General features: G+C 36.9%; 1 protein-coding gene across 4 annotated transcripts in view; it reads right to left on the reverse strand.

Moving 5' to 3' along the window:
* Positions 1-298: 298 nt before the first annotated feature.
* Positions 299-15,221, reverse strand: part of LOC128800623 (ras-related protein Rab-10-like) — a 32,143-nt gene continuing 17,220 nt past the window's right edge. The window contains exons 4-7 of one of the 4 annotated variants that reach the window (XM_053965964.1): positions 14,771-14,857; positions 13,594-13,617; positions 9,834-9,935; positions 299-685 (exon numbers count right to left, since the gene is read on the reverse strand). In XM_053965964.1, coding sequence (XP_053821939.1) covers positions 611-685; positions 9,834-9,935; positions 13,594-13,617; positions 14,771-14,857 — 288 coding nt within the window. In that variant the 3' untranslated portion in view covers positions 299-610. Of the gene's footprint in view, positions 686-9,833; positions 9,936-13,593; positions 13,618-14,770; positions 14,861-15,221 lie in introns of all 4 variants that reach the window. The other 3 variants (XM_053965957.1, XM_053965973.1, XM_053965982.1) reach the window with 3 other exon arrangements.

Here is a 15,221-nt window from a genome sequence, read left to right on the forward strand (position 1 = left end):
CCTTCAAGCTCTCTTCCAACCCAAACAGTTCTATGACACCAATCTTAATATGGTTTATCCCTTTCTCTCAGACATCACCTTTGCAGAGTCCCTATTCAAGGGTATTGAAGTAGCATGTATGTGTTTGAAATGGGTATAAAAGAAACCAAGACAAAAATTCTCTGAGATTTGTCTTAAGGGATTGCAGTAAATATCAGGTACTTAAAGAGATGTTATATGATTTCATATATCAGAAGGTTGCTTGTGTGATGATGTCAATGTTCATTGTATTACAAATCTGGTATAAATAACACAAAAAAAAAGTGAAAGGTGCTTTTTTATTAACAGAAAATTAGTACACTTAGACTTCATTTCTGCAAACATTTACATTCAAGCACTGTCACTCTGTGAAGCACCTAATAATTCCTAAATCAGGTAACTGTTTTATCTTCACATTAAAAATATGAAAATATAATATAAACATATAAAAAAAATTGGCGACAATGTCTGTGTAATATAAAGGATGCTTAAACACTGTATTTTTGGATTACAGGCTTACTTTTAAAATCTTATATGTTCCTTTGTAACAATTGGTATTTCCTGAAGAGAAAACTGAATAAGAAACAGTATTTTAGAATGCACAGCAGCTTCTCTTCTTAGTTTCATTTAGAGACACAATGTCTAAGTCATGTAATACACCGGATTTCTGAAAAACAAACAAAAGCAAACACTTCATTAGGATAACTAGAACACAATGGTTGAAAAGTTTGCTTTTTCACATACTTTAATGTAAAATATTTGGTGCAGTCACTGGATATGTTTTTCCTTTGAATATTTAATTAAATGATTGAAGTTTTCAAATAAATTAGATTGAAACTGATGCCTACGCAAGTCCCATTTGGCATCTTTACATTCTTTAGCTGCCTTAAACATCTCTCCTAAATCAGAAGGTGATAGAAAGTGTCTTTTGAAGAGTCACTACAAACCATACATGCCAATCCTGTAAATCTTTACTCACATGAACTGTTCTATAAGTACAGGTTCTTCTGTTGACAACACCAATTTTAGCTAATTTTCAGTTAAGTACCCTTATCTTTGAAGTATTGAGCATGGGTTGGAAAAGTCCACTTGAAAGGAACAGGTACAGGCTTGCCATGTCAGGCTATTAACTGTAATACAGGATGTTAACTTGTGTTGTGAAATTCACTAAAATTCTGTTTTCTTGCCTCTATTTAATAACCAGGAATACCCCCAAATGGAAACAGTTCAGTCTTTATCATGATAAACTATCAAAATAGCACTCCACCCTTGTAAAACATTTATGTACTGATTGCAAAAGCAGATTGTAATAAAAATGAAAATCATCAAAACCAGGACTCTTCCTTTCAGCAATGAACTCAACTAGATAATTAATGTTGACCAGAGAAACAATCAAACCCAGTTGTGCAATGCAGAACATGTTGCAATCTTGTTCTCTGAAACTATGAACACTGAACTCTGAACTAGGGCACAAAGACATAGAGAATATTGTCACATGCCCAGAAAAATGAAAGCCCCAACTTCTCTATCTGCCACTCTGCTGCCTGTGTCTTGGCAGGTTTACCAACCAAGCGCAAAGAAATAAGTGCAACCAGTGGATTCACCACATTCCTCTCTCAACCCAAACCTAACAGCCATAAACAACCATGTTTGACAATAAAGAGAAGCTTCCAGAGACAACAGCTATCTAAACTGGAATGAATGAAATCCAAAGCACAGGAAAAAAAGAAAGGAAGAAGGGAAAAAGAAGGCATCATGAAGTACAATACTAATAATGATTCAGAATTGAAAACTTACACATAGAAATTCACAGGGTAGTTGAACATTGACTACATCCAGAAAGATTCACCTAAAATTACTCAGCTGCATCAGAATGAGGGCAAAATATAAAGTCTCCCCTGTGCTACAAATAAGCTTTATGCCTCTTTGGCTGAGAATATTCATCACTTCTTAAAATTCTGGAGAAGATGCATGGAATTTGTTTCCTTTTTCCTTCTGTTGCCATAATTCCAGCTCTTCCAGAATGCTGGCTGCCCTGTGCCAGAGCCATCCCCACAAAGAGAGTGGCTGAGCTCACTCCTCCCTGAGGCTGCAGAGACCCAGGGAACCTTCCACAGTGCATAGTGCTGGGGGGAGAACGTGAAACATCTGGGAAGGGATCAAAAGTGGTGGATAGAGTAAGGAACAGAGGGCAGGAAATGTGTAGTAGCGTCTAAACCCCAGGATGGATGATGGAGCTGTCATCAGTAAAAATATTAGCAAATACCATCTGACTAGAATATCCAAAGACTGTTGCTTACTGATTTTAGAAATTTTTTGTCATAATGAATTCTCCACATAATGAAGAAATACAGCAGGTGCATTTTTACGTGGGGTTGTTTGTTTGGTTTGGTTTTTTTTGGTTTTGTTTTTTTATTTTTTGAGTGGGAAGGACCAAAAAACATAGCATTTTCATTACCCTTCATAATTCCCACAAATACCAACATGTAGCTTTATAGCTTCTGATTAGTTTTAACTTTTTACACAGCTGTGGGAGGTACATGCATTAGGTATTATGATTTCTTCTAGACAGAGACAGTATTTGGTAGTCTGCAAGCATAGACTGTAAATTAAAAGTATGAAGACCTTTTTAAAAAAGGGAGCAAGGCAGAATCAGAATTACACAAACATAACCTTGTCATCTCAAGAAACAAGATACCACTCTGGTTTATAGATAAGATTCTGAACGGAAAATAAAAGCTTTGGAAGATAATGGTACAGTAAGAAATTTAATTTCACTCAATTGAGACCAAGAAATAACACTGAGCATTGATTGCAGTGAACATCAACTAAATAGGTTTTGTTTCACCCATGCTTTTTCTTGAGAAAACAATCAGTTTAGGTAGTAAAAGAGCTCTGGAAAAATCCCTGTTTGAACAGTTTCAGAATTTAAGTTTCACTTACTTAGAGGAAACAGGTAATTTGAAGATGTTACAGATTATACTTCAAGACCAAATTTCGTGCTTCCAGTCAAAGGGGAGAAACATTTTCTTAAACACTTAGGATACTTATTTGCATCCTTAGCATTTTACTACTCAATATTACTTTTAGATAGTAAGTAAGCTCTTCATATACCCTTAGTGAGGATCCTCAGTACTGTTTAAGTGATTAAGAATGATGAAACATATTTGATAATGCAACAGTTCTTATAATCTCTAAAATCATTATTTGTTAGTTCATCTACAAACTAGCCAGGACAGACAGACAAGAACCACTACTCTACAAATAAAGAACAGCCATTTTAAAATTCTTTTAAAACCTCAGGACTATTGTAAGACTGTTCCATATAGGGTCTTTGTGAAGCAAATAAGGGTCTGGGATCAGTTTAAGCAAATGTGCTGCACACACATTTAAAAAGTGCACATTCATAATCTAAAGAGATACTACAAGTCCTGCATAAAGTGCTGAAGCAACGACCAGATTTGGGCAATCCCAGGTAGTGCTCAGCCTCAGCCAAGCCGTGGGAGAGGTGGGGCACCCCCTCTCCCGAAATTGCAGCAGGGAGGTATGCAAATCTCTCCCACCTGTGAGAACAAGGCGGGCAGCATTCCTCCTCTAGGGCTCCATGAACACTAACACTTCCAGCTCACATTTCAACTCAGCTGCTTGTAACTCACTGCCCCACAAGTCAGCCAACAAACAGCAAAAAACTGTGAAAAATTGAGAGCAACCAAAATGGTACCAAGAAGCTGGAGTCTCCACTCCTGTATCTTGGGCAAAGTGAGGTTTTGAAAATACCGCCACAGACACAGATGCCTCTTTACCCTGCGGTAATTTCAGTAAGATGTTGAAACTTCCTGCTATTAAATACTAGTTTTTCCTGTTAAATAGCACAGCAGACATGTCTCACCTAACTGGCAGGCATCTCTACAAGCCAGTTTTAACTTCCTGCTTAAAACTCCCCTTCTGGCTGTGTCTCCTGCCCACTTCTAAGCAGAATTTGTATCACTGGCATGCAACAGATACCTAGACACAGGAATTGTGATGAGATGGCTCAGTTACCATTTTTTTCTTCTTCTTTTTTTTTTTTTTTTAATCAAGGCAAGAAAGCTAGGGTGGAATACAAAGGAAAAATGTAATGAAAAAAACCCAACAACCTCTTTGAAAGGTTTCTAATAGAGTAAATATATAAATTTTCATTAAGCTCAGCTGTGCATTCCTTGCTGAAAACCTACTAGGTTAATGGTGGATCCACCTTCTCTAGGACCAGTTTTTGGTATTTTGATACTGGTTAAGTTATTTTGAAGGTGGGGCTCACTGTGGGTTTGAAAGAGTGACAGGATTTTGCTTTATCTATATCATGTTCCCGGTCAAAGTGAGACCTGTAGTGCTTGCTGAAAAATTAGAAGCTTTGGAGAAAAAAACAGAAGAGACTGGAACTGAGGTTACTATTATTTAGAACTTCTTTAAATTTTGAGGATTTTTACTCTTATTAAAAAATGATCCTACTTAATTACTGCAATAATTTTGTTTATATTTAACAGTGATAGTTGACAAAGACTGGCAGAGAACTTCATGAAATGAACTCCCATGTGACTTCAGTGCCTGACCTGCCATTAGAGAACTCAGTTATTAATAGTCCAGATACTTTTTATGTATTTCCCCTATTGTCTGGAATTCAAATTACGTGTTCAAAATGCAAGACAGTAGTCTCACAATCACAATGGGCTGGACATGGAGTCTTAAGCAAGGGCTAGAGATATATTAGCAGGGAAGGCAATCACTGTGGGAACAGGTACAGGAGCAGGAGAGGAGGATATGAGGTCTGGCACAGCAGGATCTAACTGCTGCGGACTACATTCCTCAAGGAATGTTGATGAAGGTCTTCTTCCAAAGCCAGCTATTCCACCAGTCTGAAACATCTAATGCACTGGCAAAGCGTGGGGCTCTATCTCCCTCTCCTGTCACTACCATGTAGACTGTAACAATGTTGTATTGCAATTAGTTATTCACAAACTTGAGAAGACAGGTGTGGATCTTCTGTGAAGTTCCTCAACCCTACAGATCATCTAGGTGATGTTTAATATAGTTGCATCATAAAAACTCTATTTAAGACAGCAATATATCTTCAAAGTCAATATCCTGCAGAAGCAAATGCCAGAAGTCAAGTCTGTAATTTTCTTTTTTTTTGTCTTGGAGTTTAATTTTTTTAATTTGAATCATATGAAACCATATAGGCTGAGATATGGAGGCCTCCATAATCAATGGAGTGAGAAAGGTACCTCAAAACCACAATTTTATCCTAAAGACTCATCTCTTTCCATTGAATAGAGATGATTCCAGACAACCAGACCAGTCATGCAAATCTTAGCTGGCTAAGATTGCATGCTGAGTCTCATCCCCTATATACAATGATGTGATTAAGTTTTGATTTATATGACCTAATTATATGCTACTATTTCCAGAAAAATATCTGGCTCATTCAATGTCCAGAACAGACTTTTTAAAAATTAAATAAGATAGCATAGTTAAATTTTGCCTTACATTGCACCAGCACTAAGTGAGTTGGTACCATTTATCCTCTTTCCTTTAATCTCTGTACCTCTGTTCCCACATGTGCGACGCTGAATATACCTAATGTTACTAAGAAAGTTAAGGAGATAAAAATCTAAAATGGATCTAAAGTACAGCAGTACAAGCATTATGAAAAACCTCTCGAAGGAATTATTATTCTGTGGTCAGTACAAGATAAATAAAGGGCAAATAAAGCCTGGGGCTCCATGCATGACTAAGGATAATAAAGAAACACTGAGTATGCACTGCTGGAGACACAGGGATCTTTCAGACAAACTAACAAGTCCATGAACCTCAGCAATAATGAAATCCGACTTCCTATGGATTTAGGTCTTGAAGTGAATTAAATTTGATATCTGTGATGCAAGCTCCAGCTGGAGTAGCTGGTTGAAGCATTTTTCAGTCTCTCTGTATAGTGATCTCTAATATTCTATGAACTAATGCTGGAGACTTTCCTTCTGCAGAGTACTCTGGTTCTCACCTTATTTTCAAGGAACTACTCAGGAACTTAATTATCTTTTAGTTTGATCTGTCAAATTTGTTTAAAATCAGCTAACAAGTTCCAAAGGTACTTTAAGAGCAAAGGAATAGAAAATACAGTATAATCTCAACGATCTTGTTGCCATAGGAAAGAAGTGTAAAGAAATGAAGGAAAGGCAAAATTGAGGCCTGCTACTTCTGAATGTTCATCTCAAATGGCATCCAGCTGTTAAACATTAAATGTTACTCTCAGCAGCACAGGGCAAGGTCTTAAATGGATTTTCACTGCTCTCTACTCAGCAGATATATGTTTATTTAATATGATTAAAATAGTCTTAGTAGTCAATCACTCTTGGGAGGTAGGCAGAATAGAAATTTGGGTTAGTTTCATTGCAGTTTTCAGAAAAAGGTGATAACTTCATTCTTCTTTTCTTTTTTTTTTTTTTAATGGAGTTTTCTCCTGATCCTAGTTTAGAAAAATACCAACAATCACACCCAAAAGGACATATACAAAGGCTTATAATATTTTTTTAAAACCTTCTTGAGAACACCACTGCTTGCCAGGCATGAAACCAAAGAACACAAAAGAGCAAATGCTAACTGCATTCTGGGTGGTAGTTTTTTTGTTTTGGTTGTTTTTAGAGGACTGACTCACAAGTCCAAATAGTTCACTGGCAACCAGAAGCATTGTCAAACAATAGCTGTCATCTATTAATGAACAGGCATATCTGAGATTCATGATACTTGTGAATAAATAAAATACTGTTATTTGTCAACATGGCTAAGCAAACTCCTGGAATAATCTATGTCATTAACATTTATTTCCACTGCAGCCTTTCAAATACAATCAAATTGGTTATTATTGCCCTTCTCCAAAAACTCGTCTGTCAGAGGAAGTTAAAACTCAAGTACTGAATTCAGTTATTATTAACTGATTGGTTTAAAAATTGTGAGTTCTCAGAAATATGGCATGACTCCTTAGCTGTTACCAATGTAAACAAAAAAAATCTCAGAAAAAGATCTGATGGTTTTAATGAGACTGCCCATGTAAATTAGAGCTGCAGGACCAAGACCCAGCATAGAATGGCTGAGATGAAAAGTATCTGAAAGGTCAAGCAGCACTTTAGTTATCCAGATCACTGGGATACAGAAGTCTTCTCTCTCCCTTAAGCCCACTAGAACACAAACTGCAAAAAGAGATGGGAAAATGCAGTACAAAATTGTAACAATACACTGAAACACTTGAGCTTTTTTGTTTTGTGTTGTTTAAATGTCTTTCATATGAAACTTTTTAATATGCTTTTGTTCCCCAACCTGTTCTAAATTTTGAAAGAATCAAGAAGTTTAGTACTTTTGTATGAGCTCTATAACTCTGGACATCAATCTTCCCCATCTACAGGAGTGCTTTGTGTAAATGAAGTTACTAAGGACATGTTCACAGTAGATGGCAAGCAAGAATGCACATAAAAAGTCCTAGATTTCCTCAGATTAATAGAGTCTATTGCAATGCATCTGAGAATGGTCTACTGCCTGCCAGCCTACCCTGCTTATTTATCTTATCTCTGAGTAAGCTTCACGCACTTCCCAAAAGTGTGGCCATAATAGACTGTCCTAGGGAGTTCCTTTCTTCTGTGGGACCGGGAAAGCAATGATGTGCTTCCACTGAAGCATCTCATCAGCCTCATCATCTCATCCATTACAGAGGATGCATCTCATCAGTCTCTCATCTCATCCACTGCAGAGGGCAGGGAGGCCTGATATCCCCAGGCATAGGTGCCTTGGGCCAAAACACTGTGCAAAGCTGTATCTCCTTTTTACAATCAGCAAATACGTATTTCACCACTACCAAATAGATGTATGACTGAAATTATCTCAGACTGGCATCTATCATGTCATTTTTCACAGCTACTAGTCACACTTGCTACTGCATTTTCCATTCTCCAAAATTTCATCAGTTAGAGGAAGTTAAAATTCAAGTACTACATTCAGATTTCACAGTTTTGTGAACAGGCAAATTATTTTGTCGAACCTGAAAACCATGATGAAACTGTATAGTAGATTTTTTTTTTTCCCCACCAAACTGTTATTAGGCCAGTGGTAAAACCAATTGGGCTAAAGGGGTTCTTGTTTAAATCAACAAATGCATTTTACTAAAAATGGCAAATTATACACCAAAGTAACAGTACATGATGCCTCATCAGGATTCCAAATATTTTTAGCTAAGGTGAAACATTACTACAGACAAATATGACAAATTCTCATGGGCACATTTTCCAAACACACATACAGGCACAGCATACAACTGTTCAAAGCAGCTCTAATTAAAACCAAGCAGTAGTATAGCATGTTCAACGTTGTCTGAATTTTTTTGCCATGTCCACACTACAAACCCCATGAATTTTCATGAAGGTGAGTAGGAATACTGAAGTTTCACTTACTGTAAAGTAAGTGTAGGCAATCTTAATGTGAAAAATACCGAAACATCATTTCTGCATGTGCAGAGAATTCTCTTAGATATCATCCAAACACACTCTGCAAAAATGCTCACTTCACACATATTTGTCTTTGCAGCAGTTATGATCATAGCTATTGTTTTGTAGTTTTCATGTTTCATACTAAAAATATATTCTCTATTTACAGTAGACAATATCTTTTTCATTTACAGCAAAATCAGAGTTATTTTACTTGAGACTTTTTTCCAACAAGCTCAGTAACTCAAGGGTCTGCCATTATCCTCCTGTTTTAAACAATATTTAACTGTTCAGTTGCTGAGCTTCACTTTCATGTCAAAGTAACCAAAAGATTTTTTTGCCTTTTCTTTTTTCTCCCCCAAAATAACCCATTACAACTTGTGTTACTATGTAGTATGACAGGACCTCGATTTAAAGCAGTCTAACCCTGAGCTGTTATTCTGACCATCCCCTATGGCTACTTAATCACAACACTACTACTTGTGACTTTGTCAGTAATTTTGCTCATTTATCTTTATTATGACTTGAAGAGTATTTGGAGTGGAAGGTTAGTTTTGTACAACTAATATTGGTGATGAATGGTAGTGATAATACATTGCATGAAGAACATCTTTTCATGTCTAAAATAATATTCTGCTCCTTAAAAATAAATTGCAATGCAAAACATTTTCAGAGCTAATGAACAGTCAGTCCTACAATTCAGTCCTACAAAAGAATTGCAACTTTGTAAGGACCTTTAAGCCAACACACTCAAGTTAGAGAGATGCTGACTCTGACAGCTACAATATTGATTCTACCACTAATTAACTCAAATCTTTAGGCCCTGATAACTTCAAAAGCACTAGTGTAAATCAGCCAAACAAATAGCTATGAACCTTGGCTAAAACATTTGATTGGTGAACATAAAAGCTCCACTGATTCCATCATCATGCAGCATCTTCACTGTGTGCACACTCTGCAGAAACCTAGAGGAAAAAGGAATCTTCCTGGCACAGAAGTGGAACTACTCGGGAGCTGTTAACCACTCCCTTAAAGGAAAGTATGGGAAATAAAGCTACAAATGTAGTCTTCCTGAATTTTCACTTTCTCCCTGAACTGTATTGTACCTGCTCGCCTGTTCTGTTTTTCTCTTCTCCCTCATGTTCCTCCTCTGTATGCCTGCAGCTACAGGATCCTCCCAAAATATTAACTCCATAATGCAAATACAGCATCAGCTGTGCGTTGCTTAAACTATTCTGTAGTTACAACCTTGTTTACCCAATCTGTCAAGAAAAATCTCCCATCTTCTTTCTCCTTGGAAAAGAAGCCTACCTTTTCCAGGATTTCCTTAGTCAAGACTGAGAATGCATGCTCAATGTTCACGTTTTCTTTAGCACTGGTCTCAAAAAATGGCATTCCAAATTCCCAAGCAAGCTGAAAAACAAATGTAGGAAATGGGATGAACATTCTTTAGGGGAAAAAAACAGCTCCTAATACTAGTAGCAAGCAATATGAAGGTGTTCTGACTGCTAACACACTATAAAAACACTAATTAAGTACAAGACTGCTCAGTAAAGTACTCTATATTCATCCTCAGTTTATAAAATTCAGGTACCTCTTAAAACAGTCTTCTTAAATTTTTTTTGTTTTCAAAACAGCTTTTTTAACCAGTCTTTACTTGCAAATGACAAGAATAAAATCCAGTGAGTCTGTTCTCAGTGTTTTGATTTATTTGGAAAATGAACTGTCTCCTAAGCAATTATTTAGAGGAAAGTAATGGAGTGCCTGCAGATAAAAATATGACAAGAACTGTTGAAAAAAGTGGCAGAATGAAATATAAAAGAAGAGATGTTCCTTTATGCTAGACAGAGAGAAACACAGAGATAACAGGCAAGCAAAGAAAACATATGCATGCAAAATGATATTATGGTAAAAGGCAAAGAGAGAAATACTTAGATGGGCAGCATAGACTTTACATTGGTTGGTTTTCTTTAATTTACTCCTGTTGTCTTATTTCCAGTGTATTTCCATTACAGATAGCTTTGAGTTATGTTGGTATGAATAAAAAAAACCAACACAATATATATACACAATAATCAGACTTCAGAGTTTTAGTCAAAATATAATAAAGATTACACTTAAGGTTAAAAAAAAAAAGTAAGCAAAATGGTTTCCTTTCCAAAATGCTACAAGAAATTGTAGTTCTGAAAATAAAGATGAGATCAAACTGATTCATTAAACAGGGACCACTTCATAACTTCATATGGGATTCTGAAACTCAGTGGACTGCTGTGAACTGTTTTCGGTACTGCAGCAACTTGTTAAGATCATTCAACTATTGCCAGTACAAAACAATGATGCATAAGGGTTCATAAAGAAAAAGACAAGCAATAAAACAATACTGGGCTAATAAAGTAGAGAGAGCTACTGGCTTGCTGATTATAAAGTACACAGAAACTACTATTAAATGCCCTTTTCCTTCCTTGTATCATGTAACAGGTTCCTAGAAGTTACCGATGTACAAACTTTGATGAACACAAACCAACCCTTTAAATCATGGAATCGCAGAAATAATTTTGAAAGACAACCCCACTTGAAATGATGCTACTGCTCACTCAATATTAGGTCAGCCGTGGCTTTGCCTACAGAAATCTGGAAATCCACCAATGATGGAGATTCTGTAGCCTTTATGGGACCCTCTTCCATGGCTGCATCAACATTCTAGTGCAACTGGTTCTCCTCAACTCCAACCTGAACCTCCCAAGCCAGGACTTGTGTCTGCTACCCATCTGTTTATTGTCTGTCTCTACTGAGAAGAGTCTATTTCTGTCATTCCTTTAGTGTCACTTCAGTTGCTGTAGACCAGTAAATGCTCCTTAGCCTGCTGTTTATCCAGCTCCCTCTCCTCATGGAATACCAGTACTAGACCCCAATCACCTTCATACCTGATTGCTGGACCAGATGCAGTTTCTCAATACCCTTCTTGAAATAGGAGAGCCAAAGCTGTACACAATATTCCGTGTGGCCTTGTCAGCACTAAGTAAGGGGAGGGGGGTAATAATTTCCCCAGATCTGCCATCCATTATCCTTCTAATGTAGCCCAACACATTAAAAGCCATGAGGGAACACTGCTGACTTATATTCAAGCTGGTGTTCACTGTAACTCATCAGTCTTTTGCCACTACTCATGCCTTGGATTATTCCATCACACGTGCAAATCTTTGCACTTCATGAACTTCATGAATGTTTCTGCTGGCCCAGTTCCCAAGTTTATCAAGGTCCCACAGAATTGGTGTTCTCCCATGTGGTGTGCCACTCACACCCCTTAATCTCATGTCACATGCAAATCCCCTTCTATCATCAGCCAAATTACCAATGAAGATGCCAAACAATGTAACTGAGGCAAGGCTGACTGCCTATAGTTTTCTGAACCTTCTTCCTTGCCTTTTTTAAAAGATATGTCATGGCATCTTTCTAGTCAAAAGGGATCTCTCCCAGCCACCATGATTTTTTGGAGTTGACTTACAGGGGTTCAAATCACAATGATCAGCTCTTTCACCACAACTGGGAGAACTTCACCACGTCTATGGGCACATCCAACTTTCCTAAGCAATTTCTAATCCAAAGCTTTCCCACTGCTGGCTGACCTGCTCCTTCCCAGTACCTGCAGAGGCCTGGGAGCAAGCTCTATTTGTGAAGACCAAAGAAAAGAAAAATCAAATCAAACAAAAAACCCTTGAGTACCTGAGACTTCTCTGTATCATGTTACTACATTGCCTACTACATCTCTCAATGCACCCCCATTTTCTCTGTATGTGCACAATATTGGTCACAGAAGATTGATGTATGCATTTTTTCACTTTACCCTGCATACTGCTAAACTCTGTGGCAAGCAAGTCCTCCAAAAATGTAGCTCAGTGGAAAAACTCCCACTTGTCCAGTGGTAAAGCAGTTTAAAGTATGAACATGTATTTGGCTACTCCCTCTCCAAAACACAATAGAAAGGTGTATTCAGACAACTACTTTTTTTTTTTTTCTTTGGGAGCATCTTGAATAGATCCATAAATAAAATACCTAAATATATTTACAAGCCTGTGGGAACTATGCTGCTGAGAAACAATATTTTATAATATCCTTGATAACAGTTTGGAGAACTTGTGTGAAATAAGCTTGTATCTTACCAACAATAAAATAAGCAATGCTAATACTACTTCCTAGCAAAGTGCTGGTATGATTTCTTAGTGCTGAATCAGAGAGACATGTCTGAAATACTCTGAAACGGTGCAGAGTTCTATTACATGTGAAAAATCAGCTTTGAAACTATAAAATCAGCTACAGCTATGAAGACAGCAAAAGCAAAAAAAAAGGAAGAAGATTTTACTTGGCTTTTTCTGTTAGAAAGATTTGATAGGAGAAAACCAGCCACATTTTACCAAGTCTACCAAGTCATGTAACCTTCAACATTTTTCTTTCAATGAAAAAGATAATCATATTGGGGGGTGAACAGAGAAGCCCAAGAAGGTTGAGTTAGAACTTTTATCTAAGTGAATAAGAAGCAATTAATACAAGAAAATTATACTTCATAGTATAGTATCAATTTCTGAGTGATCACAATTACATAAGTTTGTACAAAATGAATTATTACTTAATTTTGTGCAAAAATAAACAACAAAAAAATTTCTCAGCATTAAACTGAAATGAAATTATATACAACAACCACTCAGTTATAACAGATTTTTACAGAAATGCCAATATAGATGATGAGATTCCCAGGGAACCTAGAGTTCTTCTGTGCAAGAGACTGAACAGAACAACACTCAAAGCTCATACTATCAGGGTAGTATGAAATATGTAACTACAAATCATTATTTGTCAAAGTTAGAACCAAACTGTTTTTCCCTCTTAATTAGGACATTTTCTTCTTTAGAGTGAGAGGACAATTAGTGTCTCTCTCTCTCTCTGCTAATGGAACTTTCTCCAGCACATTCACTCAGATCCTTTAGTACTTGTAAATCATATTAAAAGAAGAAATAGTATAACAGAAGAGTTGCCTTGACTCAAAGCACAGGCGAAATCTAGAAAGCAGACTCACTGGGGAGGAGATGATGATTTCTTTCTGAAAAAAAAAATACTACATTAAGAGGAATTTTGGTTGCATGGTTAAGAACCCAGAAGTCAGAAAACATCATGGTTAATATCCTAAACAAAACCCTATTACTGCCCTCTGGTGCACATGCATCCAGTGTCTCTCTAGGTTTCTGACAGTGCATCCTTTGTGTGAGACTACAACATGTATTTTTCAGCAACCTTATTCCTTGTACACAGATACAGTACATTAACACTGAAAGCATCTTGCATGGGAACTATGAACTCTCAGGAATGTAATATTGTCCAAAAGTTGATGTTACTTTTTTAAAGTTTCCTAATCTGGGATTATATAATTGGCAAGAAGTTATCAGTGTGTTTTTCTTTAAACATGAGACATCCTGCTTGACTCATCATGCCTGAAAGCATAACAGGAGGGCTAATTCCAAGTTCCAGAGAACAGATGCATACAGTTTCCAGCAGCAAAATTTACTGGTATATAGGACATTTAATGGTATATAGGACACGCTCTCCTGCAATATTTAATTATTATCCCAATTTCTTCTGTCATGGCATGGCTTCTGAATTTCCTCACTGGCTCTCAGTGAGAGACTTTTGCCATCCCCTTTAGAACAGCACTCCCCACTTATTAAGTTCTTCCCCCACCCATGATCAGCAGCTAGAAACTCTACTGTAGTCTCAACTATACGTCACATACACAGTTTTGGGGAGCTGGATGTTCAGTATTTGTCCAGTCTTATTTAAGGCTATTCAAGAGACAATGCAAATCACTTTGCACAGACTGCCAGAATTGTTCTTTATAGTCAGACTGTAGCAAAAATACCACTGATGAGTGGTATCAGAAAAATTATGCAGAATGTATTTCATTTTAATATTCTACATTACAACAGTACTCTAAAAATGCACTCTATATAAGATTTCTGTTGTTAACACCTAAAACTTTTAAAGTACATTTTAACCTTTATAAGAAAAATCAGTATTCTGAAGAGATCAGCAAGGGATTACTTAATGTATTTCTAGCACTCTAGAACTTCACAGCTGTTCTTCTAGAGCCAAGTCCTAATAGAACTTTTGGAACTCAGGAGCTTTTTACTATTTTCAGTTTAACAGCTCAATCACATACTAAGAAACTCAGGAGGACCCAAAGAAAGTACTAAAGATACCTTTTCTCCTTTCTGTTTTGGAACTACCCGTTCTGACTCCTTATCACACTTGTTGCCCAACAGTATTACGTCCACTTCATCACCTGCCTTCTAAAAGAGAACCAGCATTAATAAATGTCAAGTAAGAAAAAAGCAAACAACAAAAGCCCTTCACCTTCAGCTCACACTAACCTTCAGCACTCCATTTCCTTGAAAGTAAAGGCTAAATTCTCTCATGACCTTCATATGTGCAAATATTTACGACCAGTTACTGGGATTTGGAGGAAAACAGCAAGAATGCAAAGAGCAGAAAAAAGCTACTTGGAAGTGCCATGTGTAATTTCCAAACTCTTTTGTAAGATATAAAGTATACGGCGCATGGGCACCATCTTCTGATGAATGCTCCAGCTTGAGGCTTTAAAGTGACTGGAAATGCCCTGAATTCACAGACACTGCCCTACTAAAAGTAATA

This window comes from Vidua chalybeata, chromosome 1, assembly GCF_026979565.1.
Source record: "Vidua chalybeata isolate OUT-0048 chromosome 1, bVidCha1 merged haplotype, whole genome shotgun sequence".
Classification (NCBI taxonomy): domain Eukaryota; kingdom Metazoa; phylum Chordata; class Aves; order Passeriformes; family Viduidae; genus Vidua; species Vidua chalybeata.